The sequence below is a fragment of the Amblyomma maculatum genome, chromosome 3 (genome assembly GCF_055883805.1).
Source record: "Amblyomma maculatum isolate TAMU_Amacu chromosome 3, ASM5588380v1, whole genome shotgun sequence".
Lineage (NCBI taxonomy): Eukaryota > Metazoa > Arthropoda > Arachnida > Ixodida > Ixodidae > Amblyomma > Amblyomma maculatum.
Window position 1 is genome coordinate 37,321,019 of NC_139346.1, and position 27,441 is coordinate 37,348,459.

The window sequence follows — 27,441 nt, forward strand, 5'->3', positions numbered from 1 at the left end:
ACTCCGAGGCGTCCAGCACGCGGCGAAGAAATATCTCGACGTTCCAACGCGGGAAACCTAGGCAGGGTTGCGTTAAGCCCTGCCGGTCACCAAATAAAGTTATTCCTCCTCCTGCTATAACCAACGTTTAAAAATGAATTCTTCTTGAAGATCACATATTCATAAAATTATGGGAAAAGGTTTCCCAGAGCATTGCAGAATCTGAAAGTTGCTGCTGCACACGGTACATCGCGCGCACCTTGTCGAACACGGGGAAGCATGAAGGATGGGTGATCTCGGCCCTATACGGGGCTGGGACTGGTAGGACACCGCCAATTGCTGCGGGGGATAGATAATAATAATGTTAATAATATTAATTGGTTCACAGTAGGAAAAAGGAGCGCCTTCGGGTAATTTTTTCCAATAGCAGATTGCATCAGAGAACAAGGAATACTTGTGGATATTTACATGGCTGGTAGGTTGGCGGACTATTGTACGTATTGTATGCATGTATTAGGGATTGTTATTTCAAAGTGGCCGTCATATAATTTGGTACCAAAACTTTAATGTTGGTATGATTCTTCAATGTGACAGTGTTTGTAAATTCTCCTCAATGATTAGATTTGTAGTGCCAGTTTGGCGTAAATACTTTCAGTAGACAAACTTTACTGCTAGTTTTTGTATGAGCTCTAATTTGTTGATTTACTTTTTTTTGATGAGGCTCCAGATTATATCCGCATATTCTAAGGTAGGTTTGATAAGTATTTTATTTGCATTAAGTTTAATATGGGCCGGCGTATTGCACAGTTTCTCTTTAAATAATTTAATTTACCTTCAGCTTAAGAACAAATGACTTTGACGTGGGATTCCCTATGAATATGAGATGTTAGAACGAGTCCAAGATACTTTACCTGATCGTATTTGATAACATGTGTGTCAGCAAGTTTGTATGTAAAATTAGAGTGGCTTCTTACTAGTCAATGTGATGCTTTTGGTCATGTAAGCATTTAATTGCACTCCCCATTTCATGCAGCAGGCGTGGATTGATTCTAGAAATTTGTTAAGAAGGATATAATCTGATACTTTAAGGCTATGTATAGGAAAGTATCCAACAGTTGCATCTTACCTGTACTCACCTATGGGGCTGAAACGTGGAGGCTAACCAAGAGAGTATGCTTAAGTTGTGGACAACCCAGAGGGCTATGGAGCGAAAATGGTAGGGGTAACATTAAGAGATAGGAAGCGTGCCGAGTGGGTCAGAGAAATAACTCAAGTTACCGACATTCTAGTGGAAATTAAGAAGAAGAAATGCGCATGGGCAGGACATGTAGTGCGAAGAGAGGATAACCGATTGTCGCTTAGGGTAACAAACTGGATTCCAATAGAAGGAAAGCGTAGCAGCGGGCGGCAGAAAGTTGGGTGGGCGGATGAGGTTAAGAAGTTCGCGTGTTCAAGTGGATGCAGCTAGCACAGAACCGGGTTGGAGAAATATGAGAGAGGCCTTCGCCTTGCAGTGGGTATAGTCATGCTGCTGCTGCTGCTGCTGCTGCTGCTGCTGCTGCTGCTGATGATGATGATGATGATGATGATGGGGCACAATCGCTTGCAAAAAGGCGAAGCGATAGGTGAATGAACAAGTGAATGAATATCATGTATGTAAATGAGAAATAAAAGAGGCGCAAGAACTGATCCCTGAGGTACTCCCGAATTCCCATGAGGTACTCCCGATTGTATAGATTCTTGCGTCGCCCCTGTTCGTAGTAACATATTTTTAGCCGCCATTGACCGTTCCCTAAACGACGAGTTTACTAGTCTGGGGGTAAGTGTTTTAGATATGTGGACGATTTTTTTATTGTTTTATTCAAACAAATAACCTTGACCCACACTAATTCAGTGAGTAGGATTTTAACTGCCTTTAGACATTATGGGCGAGGTTTGACCTTTTACGCATGAACTTCCTTTTAAGGGGCGCTGCAATTTTTAGATATTAACCTTAACCTCGGCGCGCAACACACCTGCTGGTACTACGGACCACGAGTAAAGAAAGAGTTGCTTCCGTTTGATTCCGCGCATTCAAAGGTAGTCAAAAGAGCAATTGCAAGCTCGTGTGTGGAATCCGCACTTACCAAGTCATGCCCGCATGCAATGCATATAAGTTTTAATAATCAAATTGAAAGGCTGCTTTCAGCCGGCTTCCCCTGCGACGTCATATCAGCCGTGGCCGAGAATCTTCTCAGGAAGATAAAAAGAAGTCAAAGAAGTGTGGATGAGCCGCTTCCAAAAAAGAAGATCGTGATGGTGCCATATAATCACAAAGTGGCGCACAATGTAAAAAAAGTGGCCAAGAGGCGTGGCGTCCCTGTTGTTTTTTCTGCCCCACGGAAACTCGCAGCCTTGTGCTCGAGAACCGGGAACCAAGGAGCTAGAGGCTGTGGATGCGACATAAAACATGCCGAAAAGTATGTAAAATGTGCCACTGGAGTGGTATATGAAATCCCACTCAAGTGTGGAGGCGCCTACGTGGGCCAGACAGGCCGATGCGAGAATGAACGCGCAGGGGAACATGCCCGATCCATTCGGAATGAAGAAGGAGCAAACTTGCCTGCTCATTGCCTTGCTTGCAGTGGATGCGAGCCTTTGCTTAAAAAGATTAAGATTCTAGGAAGAAGTAAAAATAAAACAGCGCGGGAGCTTTTGGAGGCCTATCACATAAAAGAAAACGGTGATAAATGTGTAAGCGGCACTTCTGTCAAACTGTATAACAAGGATAACCATTTTCTGCGCACCTGTTGTTGACCAGGAGTTGATTGGCTGTACCCCCCTCTCTCATTCCCCTTGTTCTTTTGCTGTGATTCTGACTATATAAGGCACTTTCACACAAATAAACTCAGTTGATAGTTTGCGCTCTGTCTGTCTCCTTGGCTTTTTCCTGTGGCTTTCTTTTTATAGCGCATCTTGGTTCCTTTAAAGCAATGCACCAACTTGCCCAACAAGAAGTTCTTCTAAACTCCCGAATTCACGTCCAGGTTCTGCGAAACATATTCACCTATTCTGGCGCATTGCTTTCTCTTCTGTAAATAGTAGGAAATCCATTGCGCATTGTTAAAATCAATTCCAAACGCTGGCAATATTGTTGGGATTTCAAGGTTGGGAACAACATCGAACGCTTTAGAAAAGCCTAAGAATATATAAAGTCTTTCTGGTGGCCTTCATAAATTGTGTTAGCAATGTCATGCGTAATTTCAGCAAGCTAACTTGCTGCCGATATTCCTCTTCTGAAACCATGTTGTTTTTCATAAATTAGAATATTTTCAGATATAATTGCTTTAAAAAATAATGTGCTCCATCAAATGGCACCTTGTGCTTGTTAACGATATTAGACGATAATTACTCAATTCAGTTTTGAAACCGGATTTGTGTATAGGAAGAATTTTCGCACAATGCAGGCCATCTGGTATAACAAGTGTTTTGTATAAGATATTGTGTAAATTATAAGCCGGTATCTAGATACCCAGTCAGATTTTCCGAATATTAATGTGTTCGAGATAGCATCAGGACCAGGAGATTTTTTGGGTCAACTTTTTACCAAAGCAAAAGGATTACAGCTTCACTTAATTATGGTTAGTTGTGGAATGGGTTCCTTGACTGCGCAAACTTACAGCGAAGCATTTTATTGAAAACAAACTGCAAAACCTTGCTAAATGTATTTGTAATATTAACAAGTTCTTTCATGGTTTCACTATAATCTGTCAAGATTGAATTCGTTGACTTTTCTTCCGATAAGTAATCTAAAAATTATGAGATTTGTGGAAAATAAAAAGTCAGCGTCACTGCAATCGGTGCGGACCGCAAATGAAATCATATTAACCTGGTAACAGACAGAGGAGTACCACGTAGCAGCGGACATTTCCATTGACTGCGCTGATTAGTTTTCGCGCAAGTATGGCGGAGATCGGCGCGCACGAAACAAAGGAGGTGGCGTCGCACTACTGTCGCACGCCAGGGAATGGCTTTACAATCCTTCGCTTTGCAAACGGCCCGTCCGGCTAGTATAACCCGGCCAATAAGAGTCCTTTTCGCACTAGATAGCAGGCCAGGTTCCGTCGGAGGATTATAGCTGAACGAGCCGCGCCGATTGCAGTAGCGCGAAATGTGACCTGCGACACCACACCTGTAGCACACTGGAATAAGTCTATAAAAAAAGGCGTGTCAGCTGGTTCCTGCATGGTAGGACGCGACGAATATCCAGATGGTGGTTCAGTGATGATGTAGCTTTCCGGCGGTCGGCGCGATGTACGATTGGTGTAAGAGCGAGGGTCTCTTCGCTGATGGTACGAGAATTGCTTTTAACACTCGTCGGTCTTGGTCACGGGTTGTACAGGTCGTCGTGGCAGGCAAAGTCGTTGACATACGCGGACATCGGCGGGCACACACTTCCACAGGTTGGAAGAGCATATACGTTACCTGCGAAGCCATTGGGCCGGGCAAGCTCGCTCACATCGTGACACTCGGCGCGAAAAATTTCACGGATGGCGCATAGGAGGCGTTGAGACGGTGATGCTTACATACTAGCCACTGTAGTGACATTTGCGAGCCGCCGTCCAAAGTTCGGTGTAATGTGGAGTGTCTTGAAGGTTTAGAATAACCGGCAGTGTCGGAAAACTTCAGAGAGCGAACTCAAGTTGTCCTTGGCAGTGAGGAAGTGGTAGACGTCTTCCGCAATTCCCTTGAGCTGATGGCCTACTTTATCGTCCTCGGTCATCCTGCTGTTGAAGATCTTGCACAACTTGACTATGGCCTCGTTGTAGGTGGTGTGAATTTCCCTGCTGCCTGGGCCCTCTGAACAATTGTCTGCTCGGCCTGCTTTTTCTTTACAGCTAGGTCACCGAAACATTCCTTGAGGTTTCAAAAACATAGCTCACAAATAACACGGACGACACAGAAGACTATTTCGACGAAACTGTCAGAAGTGGTCAGGGAGTCCTCGTGGTTCTCATACCACATCAAAGCGGTTTGCGTCAAGAAGACAGCATTCGCTAGATTAGCCACCGAATCACAGCGGTTATAGCGTCTCAAAGATTCATATTGAGCCAGCCAGTCATCAATATCTGCCCTTCTTGACCAACAAAGGAACGAGGCGCACGAAACGCTAGCGTCGCATTCGTGGTGGTCGGCGGCACATCGCCAGACTGGGGCAGAGTCCCGTGTGGAAATTTGTGACTGCTCGGTAGTCTGCTGCCTTCTTACTGAAAAGGGTGGGAGACCAGCGAGGCGACGGCTCCAACGAAGCTCCAGCGGGTGAGGATGCGTTTTGAGGGCAGTTGTATCCAGCATTTGACCACCAATTTCTTACGACGGGATTTGAAACACACACACACGCACACACACACACACACACACACACACACACACACACACACACACACACACACACACACACACACACACACACACACACACACACACACACACACACACACACACACACACACACACACACACACACACACACACACACACACACACACACACACATATATATGAAGGGGAAATGAGGGTGCTGGTTATAATACATGAAGGAAAGAAGCCAGCAGTCGGCGAGGCCAAGGAAAGCGTTGGGGATTGTACTTTATGTCGTGTGTGAATTAAATAATTTTTTTCATTAAAAAAATTCATCTCACCATCGGCACGTTGCTTTTTTTTCTACTTTGTGTTTAATTGTCTTTCCCCTAAACATATTACATTACTAATTTATGTGATTACCAAAGCAAAACAAAAATTAAAAAAGAAGACAAAGTACAATCTACAATGCTTTCCTTGGCCTCGTCGACTGTTGGTTTCTTTCCTTCACGTATTATAACGAGCACCCTCATTTCCCCTTATTTATCTGCTTGTAGCTTACGGGGGTCTCGGGTCTGGCAGTCTTGATGCCATAGGTAGCGTAAGAGGGTTCTAGCACCGCTTTCGCCCTCACCCTTGATCACGTTCTACGTGACGCTGGCGGTAACATACAGGACGTTCCACGTCAGCAGCTATGGTTGAGGGTGGCGCTGGTGAACACTCTCAAGGTTCGTATACAGGCAATGTTAATACCCAAGAAAGTAGCAGGTGGGACAGCGGCCGATACAGCTCAGTTGGAAGAGCACCGGACGCGATATTCGGAGGTCGTGGGTTCGGTTCGCACCATCAGGATGTTGTTTTTCCTTCTACATTTTGTTTAATTATGTTTCCCCTAAACAAATTACATTACTAATTTATGTGATTACCAAAGCAAAAAATAAAAAAAAAACAAAGTACGTTCCCCAATGCTTTCCTTGGCCTCACCGACTGTTTGCTTCTTTCGTTCATTTATTATAACGAGCACCCTCATTTCCCCTTCATATATATATATATATATATATATATATATAGGGAGGGGGTTGAAGCTCAAATGGGTCCGGTAGGGCATAGACTTAAAGTAGTTGACACACGGTAGAAAAAACAACACAAAACAACAAGTGTTGTTTTTTCTACCGTGTGTCAACTACTTTAAGTCTATATATATATATATATATATATATATATATATATATATATATATTGTCACGTAGTGGTGACGAGGTCGACGACACAATTGAAGGGTCGATGATTGCACTAAAGAAACTGGTTATTTGGGCTGACTTGCGCCCGCAAAAGAACTAAGCAACTCGGCGGCGGCGATAGAAACAAACGGGCTCGTCGATCGTCGAACAAAGAATACCCGTCACACTCGGCAGCGCTCAATTTAGAGGCTGCACAGAACAATCTAGATAACGTCGCAAGCAGCTACCAGCACGGGCTGGAACATTGTGGAAAGACAACCGAGTGGCCGGAACCTTCGAGACAGATCTCAGGGCATCTTGTGCTACAACAAAACTGATAATGGTGTGACTCGCGGCATCGGGCATTAACAAACAAAGATTACGGAACTGGGGCCGTATTACAGACGGCTCACACTCACAATCACACTCACACTCACAATCTTCCTATTGGCCAGCGGCAAAACGGTGGGAGTGGCCGTTCTTTACATCATCGACGTCTGCTGTTTACGTCATGAACACACTTGAAGTGGTGACGTCGACTACGGGCCAATTGTGAGCGGGGGATGTGAGCGACGCGAGCCGCTCACAACTCGTTTGTGAGCGCGCTCACAAAGGAAAAATGGCGGCGGTCTATGCGGCGGCCGGCGTTCTCGTGAGGCGGTAGCGGCGGCGCCCCGACGCGATCATCGGCAAAGGACGGTGTACGAAGACTGTTTGACGTGCCGGGCGAGATGTTTCGACGCATGTTGCTACTCGAGAAGGATATAGGACAGTGACTGTGCGACGCGACGAACTGAGATAGGTGTGTGCGGCCGAGTGCGCTGTCTGTGTGGCGGCAGATAATGTGTGCACTGCGCTTTTTCCGAGCTCCTAGTGGCTTCCAAACCGCTACTGGCAACGAGGCGAACATCGGCCTCGCGCAGCCGACACTTCGAAAGCGTTTGCGGCATGCAGCAAGGCGGCGGCGAAGAAAGGCTTCCTTCGTCACGGCAGCATACCGGGCGTCGTCGGGTTTGTCGACGGCCCATCGGGCGTCTACTAGTAGCCTTGTGATGTCCCTGTTTTCAGATATGAGATGCCGACATGATTTGGGCCATGAACCTCCCTACGTGGTATCTTGGCATGATGCTTTCTTCTGGCGGCCTTCTCGGCTGCACACAGGCATGACACAGGCCGAGGAAGGCCTTCTGCGAGGCGCCGAATTCACGACAGTGAGCCGTGCTGCTCTTTGCAAGATAAGTTACGGTAGGCTCCACATGCCTCACATGTATTGCCGTTCTTGGGCTTTTATAAAAGCTGAAACGTAAGACACGTCGTACATTTTTGAAATGCCTACGTAAGAAACGAATATGGGAATGCGTGTGTTTGACGCCTGTATTGAGTAGGAATGGGGCACCATTTATACCGATATGAAGTGCAAGGCTGTCCTTACAGCAGTGTTGCTGAAACTTTCAATCATTCATTGTCTGCACTCCCGTGAATGTCATCGTCAGCAAGACCTGGCAATGTGCTACTTGATGCGACTCTTCCATTGTGTCAGCAAGGCTGTTAAAGTTTATGAGGCTGTTGAGGTCGACAACGACGAAGAATGTGCTGAACAGCGTGCCATTTTCGGTTATGCTGGTGAAAGGGGCACCTGTTGGAGACATGGCTGCCAGTGTCATGGCATCCCGGTCCGGACTCTCCATAGCGGCTATAGAACAAGGCATACACCTCCACAAGGTTAATGGTGGATAACTGCGTAGGCGTGCTGAAGAGCCGCTTCCAGTGCTTGCAAAAATACTAGACGCTCCTCTACCAGCCAGAGCGTGTAACATGTGCCGTGTTGCATAACTTTTTTGGATGTCTTCCTGCCTGCACACGAGGAGGGTGCTGCTGGCTTGGACAAGAAAGGGTCACATCTGTGTACCGGCTACTTGGAAGTGGGATCACTATTGCCATGCATACCTCTAGGGAAAAGCCATACAGAATCATGTTAGCCTGTTCCACAGAACCTGCCACCAGAGCTGGCTGGCACAGCTGCCCATGGTGCGGCAACAGCTGCGGCGTCAATGCCAGCACAACAATCGGCTATGATATACCACACGTAGCTGACCAACTCATCGCAGGCAGCCAAGTGCAGCGCCTTCTCGTTTCATGTCTGTGCCAGAAACCTTTGTGATAATGATGAATCTTCTCGAACCTCATCTGTCAAGTCAAATTTGTCTTCGTACCCCCCCCCCATTCACTGTTGCTTGCAACCGTGCATGTTGGTGTTTGTGTGTGTGCCTGTGTTTGAGTACATAATTAAAGTGTTTCACAACGAGGCAGCAATTGTGATGCCTATCGGAATGGGAAAGTCTCACAGAGGTTTTTTAGAAGCACGTGTATCAACCGTGCCCCTTTATTTTCCTGCAGCGTTTCACACGCTTGAATATGCAGCAGCGAAACCAACTGCCTGCAATAGCACAGGCAGTTATTTGCACGTGCTGCACGATTGTGCTACACAGAGAAGACATACACGAATAATTTTTTAGAGCCTGTAAGCTGGCACTGTACTCATCGCAGGTCTGACACACTTCAGAAACAAGAAATGAAAGTACTGTGCATAAAACTGCGACTCAGAGGCATGAGACAAAATAATAGTTGCTTAATGATTACAGGCTTGCATAGTAGTTGTCATAGGTTTGGCACATTTCAGAAGCAGGAAACAAAGTATGGCTCTTAACAGTGCAGAAACATGACACAAGTAGTGCTATGTACAATGTTTGCATAAGGTAGTCTCCATTAGTGAACCTTCCAGGACTACAGGCCTGCATATACTGTTAGGACGCATAGAAAGCATTTGCTTAATGCTAAACAGTGTAAAGCTGACAAATTGAATGCATAATATTGCGAGTTTTAGTGCTCACAGTGATTGTAGCGTACGCAGAAAAACATCACATATGCATCAAGCAAATGGTGTGTGGGCAGAAGGTATCGCTCAAAAACAAAGCAACTCACTCATGAGAACAAAGAAAAAAAAATACAGAGCACACTACAACGAAAGCTACATCGAAAGCCCTGTCACGGTGGCACTGCAGTGAATGAAGGCTTCGGGTTCAGTCACGGCAGGGGTGGAAGCATTCCTATGATCATGTTCTTTCTTAAACTATCCAGCTACATACAAACAGATGATAATGCAAGGACAGAGCTTCATTTTGGCCTACACTACATGCTTCACAGTCGTCTTGCATTTCCTAAAGAGAAACAAATAGAACCATGGAGCCTGCATGTTGCACTTTAAGCACTTTTCTCATCGATACTAGTAGGCGCCGACCGAAAACACCTTCGCAAGTTGTCTTTGTCCATTTCCGTGTCAAGCGCTCCATGAAATTTTATCGCTGCAGGCCCTGGACTTCGACTGCATTCTATTAGATTCTCAGCATGCTCACGGCACTTGCACGGTACTTCGATTACCGACGACCCTAAAAAAAGCAGCACCTTCTCGGGGAATCAGCTGTTTGCTTGCAGGCCGCCATGTGCACGCCATGACGCCGCCGGCGCACCCTCGCGGCAACAAAAGTTACCTAATAGCAAGTATAACTACACAACTAAGAACGCTTCAACTTGAGATCAATGTTAATCAATACTAAAAATAGTATCTTGCCAAAATAAATCTTTGTTTTATTTATTGCGTATTAGTTGCGTCGTGTTAGAAAAAGTTAGGAGACGGTCCCTGCTCAGTTTTGTGCCACACTGTGGCATCAACGTTTGCCGAGGATTTGGGACTACTAGGGCGGAGCCACGCTAAAAGTCGCTGGTAATTGGACGATTTCGCATACTCGTCACGATTGACGTCTCAAGGCTGCGTCACAGCTTCGTAATTTTGACGTCACGCTCACAAACTTGTGAGCGGAGTCCGTAATTCGGCCCCTGATACGCGGTCCAGAATCAGAATGATAAGCCTGTATGCCGGCGGCTGTTAAAAAACAACAAATACTGTTTTGAAGGTTTCGCGGCATTACTCCCCCCTTAAAAAAAACATCGCCTCGATGTTCCAAAACAAAGCAACTTAAACATCAGCACTGCAAATTTTAAACACCGCACATTCTTTAACGCACGTAATATGGCTTCAGTCGCACAACATGTACAATTTCTAGGCATGCGCGTCGCCGTTGTGATGCTGACATTCCGTCGGGAATGACTTCATAGTCCAGTGGGCCGACGCAGCGAATGATTTTGTACGGCCCAAAGTATCGACGCAACAACTTTTCACTTAATCCGCGACGGCAAACAGGTGTCCAAACCCACACTTGGTCTTATGGATTGTACTCTGCGTGGTGTCGTCGTAAGTTGTATCGTCGGCTGTCGGTGCGCTGTTGGTCTTTAATACGCAGCCGTGCGAGTCGTCGGGCTTCCTCTGCAAGCTGCAGGTAGGCGGCGACGTCGAGGTTGTCCTCGTTGCTTACGTGCGGTAGCATTGCGTCGAGCGTCGTCGTGGGCTCCCTACCGTACACAAGCTTGAACGGAGTCGCTCTGGTCGTCTCCTGGACTGCCGTGTTATACGCGAAGATCACGTACGGCAAGATGACGTCCCAGGTCTTGTGTTCAGCGTCGACGTACATAGCGATCATGTCAGCGATCGTTTTGTTCAGGCGCTCCGTAAGGCCATTGGTCTATGGATGGTACGCAGTTGTTCGTCGATGGCTTGTGTGACTGTATTCTAGGATGGCTTGCGTCAACTCTGCCGTAAACGCCGTTCCCCTGTCCGTGATGAGCACTTCGGGGGCGCCGTGTCGCAAGAGAATTTGTTCCACAAAAAATTTGGCGACTTCTGCCGCGGTACCATTTGGTAGTGCTCTTGCTTCGGCGTAACGGGTAAGGTAGTCAGGGGCCACGATAATCCACTTGTTACCCATACACGAAGATGGAAAGGGGCCGAGGAGATCCATCCCAATTTGTTGAAAGGGCAGTATTGGGGGCGGAATCGGGTTTAGTAGTCCTGCTGGTTTGATCGGCGGCGTCTTGCGTTGTTGGCACTCACGACACGTCTTCACGTAGTGAGCAACTTCGGCAGGCAGTCGCGGCCAGTAATACTTCTCCCGGATTCGACGCAACGTGCGCGCAAATCCGAGGTGGCCTGCTGTGGGCTCATCGTGCAACGCCTGCAGAATATCTTGCCGAAGGGTTTTAGGCACTACGAGAAGCTGCGCGCTCTTGTTGGGTGCGAAGTTCTTCTTCACGAGGAGGCCATTCCTTAACGTGAAGGATGATAAATGTCGCCTGAACACACCAGGAGGGGAAGCGGTCTTTCCTTCCAAGTAATCGGCTAGCTCTTTCAGCTCAGGGTCTGATCGCTGTTTTTCTGCGAAACTGCTGGCGCTTACCGGTCCCAAAAAGGCGTCATCGTCATCGTCCTTCGGGGTAGAATCGACGGGAGCGCGGGATAAGCAGTCTGCGTCGGAATGCTTCCGGCCCGACTTATAGACTACAGTCATGTCAAATTCTTGAAGTCGTAGGCTCCATCTGGCAAGGCGACCGGAAGGATCTTTCAAATTAGCCAGCCAGCAGAGCGCGTGATGGTCGCTTACCACCTTGAATGGTCGGCCGTATAGGTATGGACGAAACATAGAAGTAGCCCAGATGATCGCAAGGCACTCCTTCTCGGTCGTCGAGTAATTGACTTCGGCTTTTGTGAGAGACCTGCTAGCGGAGGCGATTACTTTTTCCTGTCTGGCAGTCTTCTGGACGAGAATGGCTCCTAGGCCTACACTGCTCGCGTCGGTGTGAATTTCGGTCTCGGCGTTTTCATCAAAGTGGCCAAGTACAGGAGGGCATTGCAGGCGGCGCTTAAGTTCGTCGAAGGCTTCTCTTTGCGGCGCTTCCCATTTAAAAGGTACGTCAGACTTTGTAAGCTGCGTCAACGGTTCGGCGATCCGCGAAAAGTTTCTAAGAAATCGTCGATAATAAGCGCACAGCCCAAGGAATCGGCGCATAGCTTTCTTGTCGGCAGGCGGTGGGAATTGTGCGATTGCAGCTGTTTTCTCCGGGTCTGGGCGAATAACGTCCTTGCTAACGATGTGACCTAGGAATCGGAGTTCTTCGTAAGCGAAGTGACACTTTTCTGCTTTTAGCGTTAGCCCCGATGACTTGATGGCTTCGAGCACTGTCTGTAGTCATTTTAGGTGGTCTTCAAATTTTGACGAGAAGACAACAACGTCGTCCAAATATACCAAACAAATTTGCCACTTCAAGCCTGCCAGGACTATCTCCATTACTCGTTGAAACGTGGCTGGTGCGGAGCAGAGGCCAAATGGCATCACCCTAAATTCATAAAGGCCGTCCGGAGTTATGAATGCGGTCTTCTCGCGATCTCTTTCGTCGACCTGAATTTGCCAATATCCGCTCTTCAGGTCCATCGATGAGAAGTACCTTGCATTGCAGAGCCGGTCGAGAGTGTCGTCGATGCGGGGAAGCGGGTAGACATCCTTCTTCGTTATGCTATTCACGCGGCGGTAATCAACGCCGAAGCGAAGGGTGCTGTCTTTCTTCTTGACCAAAACGACTGGTGCTGCCCAGGGGCTGTTCGATGGCTGGATTACGTCATCACGGAGCATTTCCTCAACTTGATCGCGAATGGCCTGGCGTTCTCGCGGCGATACACGATAAGGGCTTTGGCGCAGAGGTCGGGCATGTTCGTCCGTTATTATGCGATGCTTGGCCAGTGGTGTTTGTCGTACCTTCAATGACGATGAGAAGCACTCCCCGTAGCTTCGAAGCAGACTGAGAATCTGGTCTTTCCTGTTGTGGGTCAATGCCGGGCTGATGTCAAATGTGGGCTGACGGAATAGGTGCGGTGTGTCTTCCAGCGTTTGGTCGTGGAGGGTGAATACATCTTTGAGGTCCGCTAATTCGTCGAGAAAGGCGATCATCGTGCCTTTGTTGAGATGCCGGTATTCTTCGGTGAAGTTTGTTACCAGAACCTGAGCTTGACCTCTCCGGAATTTCGTGATGCCTCTTGCGATGCCGACACCTCGTTCTAAGAGCAATTGGATGTTTCCTTCGATGATGCCTTCAGCGGTTTCGATGTTGGCGCTACCTACGCAGACTGCGATACTTGATCGGGGCGGGACGTTCAATTCTTCGTCGAGGACGTTTAGAGGGATGTGTTGCATCGACGTCGTCGTAGCAGGAATGGCTTTCTCTGCAGAGAGCTTGATGTGCTTGGATCGCAGGTCGATGATAGTCCGATGTTCATTTAGGAAGTCCATGCCTAAAATCACGTCACGGGAGCACTGCTGCAGGACCACAAAGCTGGTGGGGTGAGTACGCCCATTTACGGTTATTCTTGCAGGGCATCGTCCCGATGGAGTAATCAGGTTGCCACCTGCTGTGCGAATCAGCGGGCCATCCCAAGCGGTGGTAACTTTTCTTAGCTGAGAGGCTAACGGTCCACTAATGACTGAATAGTCAGCTCCGGTGTCTACTAGGGCAGTGACTCTGCGGCCGTCGACATCAACTTCAAGGTCACTTGTTCGCGTCCTCGCATTGCACGTGGGCCTTAGTGTCCGATCTCGGCTCCGTCGTTCCTTCAGGTCATGGCCAAGGCATACTGTTGTTACTTCGCTGGGCGGCGGTGTCTGCTTGCACTTTGGTCGTGTTGTCGTCGATGACGTCGTGTGGAGCGGAGGTGAAACGGCTGCGTCGTCGTTAGTGGTCGTCGGCGGCGGAGGATCTTCGTCTTTTCGCCGTTGAGCAACCTCACCTCCAAAGGTTGCAGCCTTTAGTTTCCCCTACGGGGGCTTGGGGACCTTCCGCGCACACTATCATCATACTTACGTCCTGGCGACGCAAAGCGGGCCCTGTACGGCGATGGAGACCTGAATCGACGGCTTGGTGGCGCAATCTCACCGCTACGCAGATAGTTGTCGATTTCTTGCGGTCGTTCACTTGGGCGTGGTCGTGGAGCGTCGACTGCAAATCCGCGGAGACCGATTCGTCGGTACGGGCAGTGCCGCAGAATATGGCCGGCCTTACCGCAGTGGCAGCATAATGGCCGGTTGTTCGCTTTCCTCCATGCGTCGCACTTCCTGGGGCTTGTTGGTCGTTGGTAAGCTTGGCGGGCGGGAGCCAAGGGGCGGTTTTCAGAAACAGGCCGGTAGCGGCGAGGGCTCGGAAAGTCATCACGTCGGGGCGGAGGGCGACGTAATGCACCAGCGTAGTTCATCGCTGTTGCCTCTTGTGCTGGAACAGTAGCAGCCGTCGCGTCAGGAACGCCCAGTGCCTGCTGGACTTCTTCACGGACGACGTCCGCGAGCGTCGCCACCTGGGGTTGTTGCGATGATGGCTGCATTCGGCGGAGCTCTTCTCGCACTATCTCCCGGATGAGGTCACGAAGGTTCTCTCCACTTGCAGATGCGCTGGGGTAGTGGCTTGAGTAGTCTGGCTGAAGTGGCCGCTCGTAGTGGCGCATCCGGGTGTACAACATCTTCTCGATGGCAGACGCTTCCGTTTCAAATTCCGCCACTGTTTTTCCAAAAAGTGATTCTTTGACGCCTCGCATTAAAAGTTTGACTCTCTCACCTTCAGTCATGTTAGGGTCGGCGCGGCGAAAGAGGCGCTTCATCTCCTCAATGTACGCCAGGACAGACTCGTTAGGAAGTTGCAGTCTTGACTGAAGGAGGGCCTGAGCTGTTTCCTTTCGGACGATGCTTGAAAAGGCAGTCAGAAACGCTTCCTTGAAAGTCTCCCAATCCTTCATAGTTGCCTCATGATTTTCGAACCAAACTCGGGCATGACCATGAAGAACAAAGTAAACTTGCCTAAGTTTCGCGGCGTCATTCCAGCCGTTGAAATCTGCCACACGGTCGAAAAGGTCCATCCAATCTCCCGCATCTTCATCCGGTAGTCCATGGAAGCAGGGGGGCTCCCGGGGTTGGAAGAAAATAACCGGTGGTGTAGGCTGGGCCATTGTCAGCGTCGATGCCTTCCGCGATCGAATGGTGTCAGGCAGCAGACCGTGTTCGGCTTGTAGGTCTTGAAGTCGGCGGCTGGCTCGGTGACCTGTAGGCTGCTCTTCCAGGGCGACAGGAACACGGCTTGGGTCTTCCTTTGAAGGATCAAAGGCAGCACCTCCCCCCGATGTCAAGTAGTGGTGACGAGGTCGACGACACAATTCAAGGGTCGATGATTGCACTAAAGAAAGTGTTTATTTGGGCTGACTTGCGCCCGCAAAAGAACTAAGCAACTCGGCGGCGGCGATGGAAACAAACGGGCTCGTCGATCGTCGAACAAAGAATACCGGTCACACTCGGCAACGCTCAGTTTAAAGGCTGCACAGAACAATCTAGATAACGTCGCAAGCAGCTACCAGCACGGGCTGGAACATTGTGGAAAGACACCCGAGTGGTCGGAACCTTCGAGACAGATCTCGGTGCACCTTGTGCTACAACAAAACTGATAAAGGTGAGACTCGCGGCATCGGGCATTAACAAAGATTACGGAAGTGATACGCGGTCCAGAATCAGAGTGATAAGCCTGTATGCCGGCGGCTGTTAAAAAACAACAAATACTGTTTTGAAGGTTTCGCGGCAATATATATATATTCAGGAGAAGTTTTCATCGGCCAGTTTACTGTAGATAGCAGATTGATAAATTCAGCGCGACTGCTCGTTTTCAGTGTTTACTTTGCCTACAGTATATTGCCTTCGTCAGTAGAGCTTTACAATGATACAGTTTTGTGATCATCGGCTTGAAGAAAAATTTGCCATCAATACCGTGACCACTCGCAGCTGTGCGAACCGCCGTTGGTGCCATGGGGTCGAAGTGTGGCAAGACCGGCGGATTGGTAAGGGCCGCAATGAGCGCAGAAAAGGCTTGAGATCCTTCTTGGTCCCAGCGAAAGGAACGTCGTTCTTCAAAAGTATGGTCAGTGGACGAGCCATCTCCGCAAATGTGGGGACAAACCGCCAACAACAGAGCAAGGACCAAGAAAACTACGCACTTCATAGATAGAGCGGGGCGTAGGAAACGCACTTAGAGCGCGAATTTTGTCGGGGTCAGGTTGAACGCCATGAGTGTCGACCAAGTGTCCGAGCTCCTTGAGTTCACGGTGGCCAAAGCTACACTTCTTCGATTTCAGCTGAAGCCAGCTCCTCGGAAGACTCCAAGAATGGCATCAAGGCGATGGAGATGGCTCTCGAATGTAAAAGAAAATGCAGTGACGTTATCGAAGTAGCATAAACACGCCGCCATTTCAAGCCGCTCAGGAGCGAGTCCATGCGTTGCATTGTTGTGGGCGCATTACAAAGGTCAAAAGGCATCACCTTGAATTGGTGCACGCCATCGGGGGGACGAAGGCTGTCTTCTCTCGGTCCCATTCGTCGACTGCAATTGGCAAATAACCGGAACAAAGATCAGTCGAAGAGATAATGCTGCCACCGTGCTAGCAGTCGATGCCATTATCTATCCTGGGGAGTAGATAAACGTCCTTCTTCGTAATTTTGTTGAGGCGTTGATAATCAGCCCAGAACCTCGTAGTATTTTTCTTTAACAAACACGACAGGCGACGCTCAGGGGCGGCTATAATGCTCTATAATCCTTCTTGCTAGCATCTTGTCTACTTCATCTTGTTCGACGCGAAGTTCAGAAATAGCGACTCGTATAGTCGTCTGTGATTTGGGCTGGCGTTTCAGGTATCGATGCGATCAGTAACGAGGAACGTTTGTCCCAAGGGACGGTCCCCATAATAAAACATCTCGCTGTACGAGGTCAGAAGGCTCGTACGTGCATTATCACGATTAGGGCTCAAGTTAGGTGAGGCATTCCTCATATGCGGACCTCCGGAGGTGGGTACGGTGGAGGTCGTGTCGACACTCTAGCAGTAGGGTCAGGTAAACGAGCAGCCACTATAACGTCAGACAGTAGACCAGTTCGGCGAGAGTAATTCCCTAGAATGAACTTGCACAAAAAGGCTGAAGTTCACGACTGGAATATCAGCCTTGGTATTCTCTACGCGCACGATATTATGAGGGCAATTCTACACTGCAGCGTCACGTCGGTAATCGTGCAAACAACGTATTCGCCATTAGGAATGAAGGGGAAAGCCGACATGAGCACACACACTGCAGCTTCTGGGGGCCCGCGTGTAAATGTATCGGAGCGGAGATGTAGCGTTGAAGTTTCAAAAGCTTGTTTGTCAGGACATAGCGGCAGGTCTAGATCAAGTAGTCTAGAAGAACAGTCAATGAGAGCAGAATATTCAGTTAAAAATTCGAGTCCAAATATAACACCTTGAGGGCAAACTGCTAAGGACTGTAAATAGCACAGGGATGCAGCGGTCGGCAATGGTAATTCTCGCAGTACCAATCACAGTAGCTGTGTTACCACCAGCAACCCGAAACGTAGATGACGAAGCGGGTGTGAGGACTTTCGTGAGGCGCCGACGAAGCGATAAACTGAGGACAGAAATGTGAGTGCCAGTGTCAATAAGGGCTGAAACTGGGACGCCGTCCACAAGAATATCAATAAGGTTACGTCTGGATGCGATAGTCAGTTCCAAGTTGGCAGTCCGGGTCGGTAATGCAACGTCACTCCCGGGCGCTCCATTTGCTGGTTTCCCGAGCAGGTGCTGTCGTATGATGGAGAGGAGCTGCGACGAGGTACCGAGGAACGGGATCGACGAGGTAGTGGGGATGGAGATTTCGGTTTCGTTTCGAGGCTCATCTGGTTGAGAAAGAGTGTCCAGGCACATAATAGGTGGGGCGGCGCTCCTCTAGTTGGGCAGATAATCGTCTAGGTCCGTAGTAGTATCGATGGTCGGCATTGCAACAGGAGCGAGGAGCGGATAAGGTACGGCTACGGCAATAACGCAATGAGTGGACGGCGGCACAGCAAATAATGCAAATTGGCCTGTCGCCTGATGTGCACCACTGTGCAAAATTGTGACTAAAGTAGCGATGTGGGGAAGCCTGGCTGGCGATAGCAGCAGCCACTGGAGAACGATCGTGCCATGGTGAAGCTGGCGACACGGGGCTGGAGGAGAGGCCGACGTTGGCAAGTTCCAGGCGACCAACGAACTGTATCATGGCTACGGTGTCGGGCAGCGGTGACCTGAGTGGCGCGGTAGCCAAGGCCTCGAGGTTTCTCCGGACGATACGAGTCATGTCCGCTGGATTAGAAGGCTATTGCAAAGGCGCCAGGTCATCGCAGGATTATGTAGCTAGCTGCCGTGTTCGGAATACTCTCAAAGCGATGTGCGAGATGTCGTTGTTTAGCCTGCTCGAATTTTCTACAGACTTAAGTACCGAGTCGACGAGAGAGCAACCTGCGCAGAAGAGAATGTTGAACGCATCATCAGCGATGTTCTTGAGGATATCCCCTACCTCGCCTCTTTCCGGCATGGAGCTGTTCACCATGCGGCACAACGACAGGGCGTCTTCATTATAGGCCAAGTTGGATGCCGTGGAAAATTGGGTGCGCGTAAAAGTTCTGTTTTTGCTGCAATAGTCCACCCTATCGGCTTCCCGAACAAGTCCTGAAGCTTTTGTTTACAGTTTTTCCAGGTACCTATCTCTTGTTGGTGATTTTGAAACCGCGTGCGAGCTGTTCCCGCCATATAAAGTTATGTACGCCAGTATATTGTCGCGTCCCAGGAGTTGCTCCTGCGGCAGCGCTCGTACTCATCCAGCCAGTCGTCAACGTCTGGTTTGTCTTCGTCGATAACGATGGGAAGGTGGCGGATCTTCGTGAATGCGACTTGCTGAGCCGATGTTGGTGCGATGGTAGGGACTGCCTCGGAGGTCATAGTGGCCATTTTTACGTTGTAGGTGGCGGCTACTGCGCAAGTTCAGCTTTTCGCTGCGTAAATAGGATATTCTGTGCCCACGGGGATCTTTAGTAACCTCCACCAAGATGTTATATGGCAAGAAACACAACAGCTGATCAAACGTGAATGGTCCGTCGAGCACCACCCTTCTCATAGCACTAGGGACCATTGCTATAGCTTCGTCTTCCTTCTATCTCTTCGTTATTGATCATCGTTTTTTTTCAATGTCCAGGACATGTGTAATAATTTTATACAGCATTTGACTATGATTGCCTATTCTGTCTGCCTGTATGCTGTCACTTGTAAGTGAAAACTATTGTCCCGCTTTAAAAACAAGGCAAGAATCCTAGGTCTTCAGCGAAATAATATATCACAGCTAAATGAGGTCGCGTTCTGGCTTTTCCTCTTCTTCGCAGCGTCCTGCTAATTTTAAGCAGAATGTTTAGTTCAACTCGGATATATCCTGATTTTTATATGAGCATGCCACCCTTCATTGATATCTCATTTTCATTTATTTTCTTTGCCGTGCCCAGACTCAAGATCGCCGGCTTCAATTTTTTGTTTGCGACATCCTGGAGTTCAAAAGGTAAGGGATTAATCATAGTGTCCCTGCGTTTGCGTAAAACGAATTTTTTGAATAATTTTTATTTCCGTGGCATACATTTGAGTTGAGTTGAAAGTCCTTAATTAAATATGAAGGCTGAATTTCAGGGCTGAAATATGTGTTGTCATTTTTTACGTGCACAATATTTTGAGAGAGAGCGATTCTAATCTGCAGATTCACGTCGATTATGGGGCAAACGACGTAGTCGCCATGAGGAGCGGAGGAAAAACGCGACATGAGCACGTACACTCCAGCTTCTAGTGACAGGCGAGTAAATGTAGCGGAGCGGAGACAGAGCGTTGAAGTTTGAGAAGCTTGTGTGTCAGGACAGAGCGGCAGGTCTAAATGAAGCAGTCCAGAAGAAAAGTCAATGAGAGCAGAATGTGCACTTAAAAAGTCTATTTCTAATATAATGTCTTAAGAGCAAGTGATGAGGACTGTAAATAGCACAGGAATGTGGCGATTGTCAATGGCAATTCTCGCAGTACACATACCAAACTTAGTAGCTATGTTGCCATCAACAACAGGAATGGCGGATGAGGAAGCGGGTGTGAAGACTCTTGTGGCGTCGACGGGGCGAGGAACTCAGGACAGGATTGTGGGCGCCATTGTCAATAAGGGGCGAATGTAAGACTCTTTCCACAGGAGTATCAATGAAGTTACGTCTGGGTGCAGGTGTCAGTACTGAGTTTGCAGTCCAGGTCGCTAAAGCAGCGTCACGCCTGGGAGATGCACTCGCTAGTTGCCCGAGTAGGTGCCGGCGTACAATGGGGAGGAGCTGCGAAGTGGTATCGGTGAACAGGATCGACGAGCCAGTGGGGATGGAAATCGATGGGAGCGACGGGAAGTCGGGACGATTTCATTGCGAGACTCATCTGATAGTGGAAGAAAGTGTTCAGCTCCATCATAGGTGGGACGGTGCTCCTCTGGTTGGGCAGAGAAGCGTCGAGATCCGTAGTAGTATCGGCGCTAGGCGTTGTAATAGGCGAGAGGTGAAGATGGTGCGGCTACGGGAATAACGCGAAGTGTGGCCGGCGCGACAACAAATGAAGGAAATCGGCCTGTCGTCTGAGGTGCGCCACTCTGTAGGATTGCGACTAAGGTAGCGAGGTAGTGAAGTCTAGCGGGCGGTAGCAGCAGTCACCAGAGTAACAGGGTGCAATAGAGACGGCGGTGGCAAGGGGCTGGAGGAGAGACCCACGTTAGCAAGTTCCTGGCAAACAACGGCCTGTATCATGACCATGGTATCAGCCAGCAGAGACGTGAGTGGTGCAGGAGCTAAGGGCTCGAGCACTCTCTGGACAATCCAAGATATTGTTACTCAGCGTCGTCGTCTTCTCGGAGTCTGTTGCAGTTCTTCATCCTCATCATGAACAGCGAATACAGCTAAGTAACACTACCCCCCGCGGGAAAAGCACAGTGCCGGTGCGGTCTATGTTAGCGAAATAGAACGTTGATAATAGGGCTTTAGACGGGATACATGCACTATTTCGGAGGTTGGAGCTGTGGACGGGGACTTCGGAAACACAGATTCAACTTCGTAGGTGACATCGGTGACGGCACGGGAGCCACAGCAAACCGAGAGATCCAGGAGTGTAGTGGATATCACGGTGACGGCTGTCGTACCGGAACTTTTGGGAGTCCTGCGATGCAGAGAGCCTGGCATGAGCTATCCGGCGGGCATCATGAGCGCGGCCGACGGCATGACTGGCGTAAGTACTGGTGGCGTCTGACGCGGGTAGGCAGGTGTCGAAAGGTAGTAAAGGGTGTCGGCCTAATAATAAATAAAACGGGGAATATCCAGCTGTAGAATGGACAGATGAATTGTAGGCGAATGTAACAAAGGGTAAATGAACGTCCCAATATCGATGGTCTTCAGAAAAATACATGGCCAAGCATATCTGTGAGGGTACGGTTTAGACGTTGTGTGAGGCCGTTGGTATGGGGGTGATAGGCGGTGGTGAATTTGTGGCGCACGGAGCATGAACGGAGAATTTCGTCAACCACTCGCGACAGGAAACAGCGGCCGCGGTCAGTTAGTAGTTCATGAGGAGCACCATGATGGAGAATCACGTTTTTTAGAAGGAAGTCAGTGACGTCTGTGGCGCAGCTGGTCGAGATGGCTCGGGTAATAGCGTACCGAGTAGCGTAATCGGTGGCGACGGCGATCCATTTGTTCCCCGAGGCAGACTGGAAAGGGGCCTAGGAGGTCAACGCCTACACGGGAAAATGGGTCCGTCAGTATGGGTATCGGCTGCAAATGACCTGCAGGCAAAATTGTGGGCTCCTTCCGACGCTGACACAGTTCACATGCGGCAATGTACTGCTGGACAGAGCGGTAGAGCCCCGGCCAGTAGAAACGTCGGCGCAGGCTGTTGTAAGTGCGAGAGACACCCAGGTGGCCAGCCGTGGGAGCACCATGGAACTGTTCAAGGAGGGTGGAACGCAGGTGTTGGGGAACGACGAGCAGAAGGTCAGTGCCATCTGGTCGCATGTTACGTCGGTATAGGGTGTTCTCGTGGAACACAAATAAGGCGAGAGATGGGTCAGGGCGGTCGAAGGTAAGACGGAGGATAATGGAATGCAGAGAAGGATCTAAGTGCTGTTCCTTGGCAATGTTACGAAGGTAAGACGGAGGATAATGGAATGCAGAGAAGGATCTAAGTGCTGTTCCTTGGCAATGTTAGTAAAGGCCGAGACAGACAGGACACATGCGTCATCGTCAGTCTGTAGGACTAGGGGAGTCAACGGGATGACGTGACAAACAGTCTGCATCTTGGTGAAGCCGGCCGGACTTGTAGACGACGGAAAAGGTGTATTCTTGTAATCGTAGCGCCCAGCACCCCAAACGGCCAGTAGGATCTTTGAGAGAGGAAAGCCTGCACAAGGCATGACGGCCTGTTATCACAGTAAAAGGGCGGCCAAACAAATAAGGGCGGAATTTCGTTATAGCCCAGACAAGCGCCAGGCACTCTCGCTCTGTGATAGAATAATTTTCTTCGGGTGTTGAGAGGAGGCGGCTGGCATACGCAATCACCCTTGTACGGCCGTGTTGTCGCTGAGTGAGTAATGCTCCTATTCCATGGCCGCTTGCGTCGGTACGGAGTTCAGTATTGGCGGAAGGGTTGAAGTGGGCCAAGACTGGTGGAGTAGTTAGAGTAGTTAGAGTAGCAATAAGCTCTGAGAAAGCTGCTACTTGTTCAGGCCCCGAAGAGAATGAAAAGTCTTTCTTGAGGAGTTGGGTGAGCGGACGGGCAAGGACTGCGAAGTTCGGGACAAATCGTCGGAAATGAACATAGGCCAATAAAGCTTAGGACATCGCTGGATGAACGCGTGGCGGGAAAATCTATGACGGCACATATCTTGTCAGGGTCAGGCTGAGCGCCGGAAGCATTAACCAAGTGACCAAGGACTTTGATGTCCCGATGGCCGAAACTGAATTTCTTTGAGTTGAGTTGAAGGCCGGCGCGGCGGAATACCTCAAGAATCGTAAAAAGGCGGGAGAGGTGGCTGTCAAAAGTGGACGAGAAAACAATGACGTCGTCTAAGTAACAACGACAAGTCGTCCACTTGAAGCCGCGCAGCAACGAGTCCATCATCCGTTCGAAAGTTGCAAGGGCGTTACATAGGCCAAAAGGCATGACTTTAAATTGATAGAAGCCATCAGGGGTGATGAACGCTGTTTTTTCGCGGTCTCTCCCGTCGACAGAAATCTGCCAGTAGCCGGAACGAAGGTCGATGGATGAAAAGTACCTGGCTCCGTGCAAACTATCAAGCGCGTCGTCGAAGCGCGGAAGAGGATATACATCTTTTTTAGTTATCTTATTCAAATGACGGTAGTCAACGCAGAATCTCCAACTATTATCCTTCTTCTTGACCAACACTACAGGAGATGCCCAGGGGCTACTTGAAGGCTCGATTATGTCGTTCGCTAACATATTTTCCACCTCCGTTTGAATGACGCGTCGCTCGGCAAGCGAAACTCGATAGGGCCGCCTGTGAATAGGACTGGCGTCCCCAGTGTCAATACGGTGGGTGACAACTGTCGTTTGACCCAATGGGCGGGTACCGAAGTCAAAAAGGTAGGTAAACAAAAGCTTGTGTAACTCAGCGGCGAATTCAGGCTGCAGATCAGCGGCAATCATGCTGTTAAGCGGATCAGGGCACGATATGGACGACGAGGGTTGGCAGGGACGGGAGTTGTATGATCTGTAGACAGAGCTGAAATGGCACAATCGGTCATCGGGGACAGCGCAGCAAATGAAATTCCCTCGGGCAAAACTTGAGTTGAAAAGCTGAAGTTAAGGACAGGGAGAGTGGTGCGGTTCCGGGAGATGTGCAGAATCAGATGAGAAAGGATGATATGCCGCGGCAGCATCACATCAGTAATGGGACAAGCGAGATAGTCGCCTTCTGGGACGGGTGGAAATGGCGACATAGGGATGTAAACAGCACTTTCAGGAGGAAGGCGGCTGAACTGTGCTGATCGAAGATGGGGTGAGCAGGAGGGGTCTTCAGAGCAGAGCGGAAGGTCCAAGCGAAGTAGGCCGCTAGAGCAGTCAATAAGGGCAGAGTGGGCTGTTAAGAAGTCAATTCAGTGGGGGCATTGGGGGCATTCATGTAGGACGGTGAACAACACTGGGGCATGAAGGTCAGCAATTGTAACTCGCGCCGTACACATGCCAACCACGGCAACAGGGCTGCCATTGGCGACGCGAACTGTGGACGAGATGGCTGGGGTAAGGACTCTCTCGAGGCGACGGCGACCCCGCACCTCCACCAAGAGATGTTACATTGAAGATCTACAGTCCGAAAGCTGTTCGCACAACTAACGTTGATCAGAGCACCGATTTCACAACACTCAGCGTCGTCGTCTTCTCGGAGTCTGTTGCACTTCTTCATCCTCATCACGCACAGCGAATACAGCTAAGTACAATATGTTCGCTGAATGAGAAGGCTGTTGCAAACACGTCAGGTCATCGCAGGATAATGTAGCCGCCGTATTCGGATTGGGGCTCAAAGCGATGCATGAGACGTCGTTGTTGATCCTACTCCATTGTTTGACAGACTTGAAGCACCGAGTGAAAGGTAGAGCAATCAGCGCAGAAGAAGATCTTGAACACATCTTCCGCGATAACCTTGAGGACATGCCCTACCTTGTCACTTTCCGACATGGAGCTATTCACCTCGAGGCGCAACACAAGCACGGCTTGAATATAGCCAAGGGGGATTGGGTGCGATTAAAGGTTCTGTTTTTGCTGCCATAGTCCACCCTATCGGCTTCCAGAACAAATCCTGAAGCTTTTGTTTACAAATTTTCTAGGTGACTATATCTTGTTTGTGATTGTCGAACCGAATGCGACCTGTTCTCGCCAAATAGAAAATTATGTTCGCCAGTGTAATGGTCGCGTCCAAGTGGTTGCTCCTGCGGCAGCGCTCGTACTCATCCAGCCAATCGTCAACGTCTGGCCTGTCTTCACATGAAAGATAGGAGGGTGGGGGATCTTCCTGAGTACGACTGGCTGAGCCGATGTCGCTGCGATGGTTGAGGCGGTTTCGGAGGTCATAGTGGTCGTTTTGGACGTCGTTGTGAACCCAGCTAGGGAACGGCCACTGCGCAAATCCTAGATTTGGCAGCGTAAATAGGCATGGGGTCTTAGTCGCCTCCACCAGGATGTTACGTGGCGAGGAACACAACCGCTGATGACGAGGAAATATTCCGATGAGCACCAACCTATTCTTAGCACCAACCACCGTTGCTACAGCTTCGCTTCCTTCTGTCTCTCTGTTGTTGAACATTCGGTCGTTCACTTCAGCCGATAACGCTGGCAAGCAGATCTCCGCCATATTCCTTGACCTATATATATATATATATATATATATATATATATATATATATATATATATATATATATATATATATATATCAATGGCTTTCGACCGATCGTTGGACATTTTTCTTATCGGTACAATTAAACAAGCTGTCATTCTAGACAACTTGGCTTCTTGCTTTCAGGCCTATTATGTAATAGGACAAAAGTTTTAGAATATTTGGGATTTAGACCTGCTTATACGAATGTATTGACGGTGCTGTCTGAGCGATGTATGCAAGGTCGTTCACTCTTTTATAATTCTGTTAATATCATGGCAGAAATCGACTAATAAATTGTCAGAAAGGAATTTTTTCGCGATAAATGTGTCACGTACTATTTTAAAGACACTGCTTTGCAACAAACTGTGTTAATAAAAACCTTTGCAAACTTGCGGACGGTTAGAGGAGAGGGCTGTGAGACTGATGTTATCAAATACTCTGTCTCTATCAACAACAAGAAAGAAAAACTACTTTGTTACAATTATTGTATAAGAGAACAGTTCAAATATTTTGTTTCTGCGATTAAATATCTAGTTATAACTATTAGAGTCAACCACAAATGGTACACTCACATTGATATTAGAACAAACGTATTAAGTTTACCAGAATTCATACTTTTCTCTCGAAACACATAACTGAAACTGTTTGCCCCCGTTTATTGTTGAATACTGAAACAAAAAATTGTGTTACATTAGATGTAATCTTTCTACCTCTTTGTGATGTGTGTAATAACTAAATAAATTAAAAATTTGTAGAGTGTCTCTCATGTTTATATAGAGCTCAGCAGGCCCTCCTATGCATTATGTACTTTTGAAAAGTGGCCTATTTTTACCTTCCACAGCGAATGCACCGGACCAGTGGATGTCGTGTGGGACAGGTGCGGATTCACTTCTATGAAAAAGGAACAGCGCGCCAGGTGAATCGCTTTTTTCTTCTTTCTTGACTTTTGGACTTCAGGAAATGAAAAAAAGAAAAGTGTATTGACAACCTTGCAGCAAAGATTTCAGTCGGACTTTTTTTGAAAAATATCGTACCGGAGATTATGCTCGCCAATGAACAAATTAGGCAAACTTAGAATAAATGGACAGCTTATGAGAGCGCAGCAACACTGACAAAGAAAAGACAGGCAATCGAAGCTTACATAATATCTTTATAACTACAAAAAGGTACGTAGACACAGCAAAACAAAAAATAAAAACCCGAAGGTAAACTCGCACGCACACAATACACGCAAGAACAACAGAACACATGAAAACCGTAACAGCATTACAAACAATAAAACCAAAAAGAAAACGCGGCATACAAGACAGTAGGGTAAGGGTGTGGGCTAATTTGTGATATAATATTTATGTATACCAGTACAAAACAGCAAAACACACGACAAACGAGGACAAACAATCACTATTCAACTCACATTTAATGGGTTAACTTTGTACTGATTTCGCATTAACATTAAGAAAATTTCTTAGCTTGTCACTTCTTCAAAAAGAGTAACTGCGCTTTTGTCAAAGTGATTGACGACGCGCTAACAACGATATCTTGCAGACCAGCTATCAAAGCAGCCTACTTGATATCCCGCGCTATCTGGTCCGAGTGCCTGCTGATTTCCGAACAGCTGGCTAGGGTCGGAACGCACTGT

General features: G+C 48.5%; 1 protein-coding gene across 1 annotated transcript in view; it reads left to right on the forward strand.

Annotated features, from left to right (window-relative positions):
• The window catches only part of LOC146194540 (putative thiopurine S-methyltransferase), a 126,410-nt gene that overhangs the window by 67,372 nt on the left and 31,597 nt on the right, over positions 1 to 27,441 (forward strand). The window contains exons 4-5 of the mRNA XM_084597451.1: positions 19,860 to 19,912; positions 26,644 to 26,718. Coding sequence (XP_084453577.1) covers positions 19,860 to 19,912; positions 26,644 to 26,718 — 128 coding nt within the window. The remainder of the gene's footprint in view (positions 1 to 19,859; positions 19,913 to 26,643; positions 26,719 to 27,441) is intronic.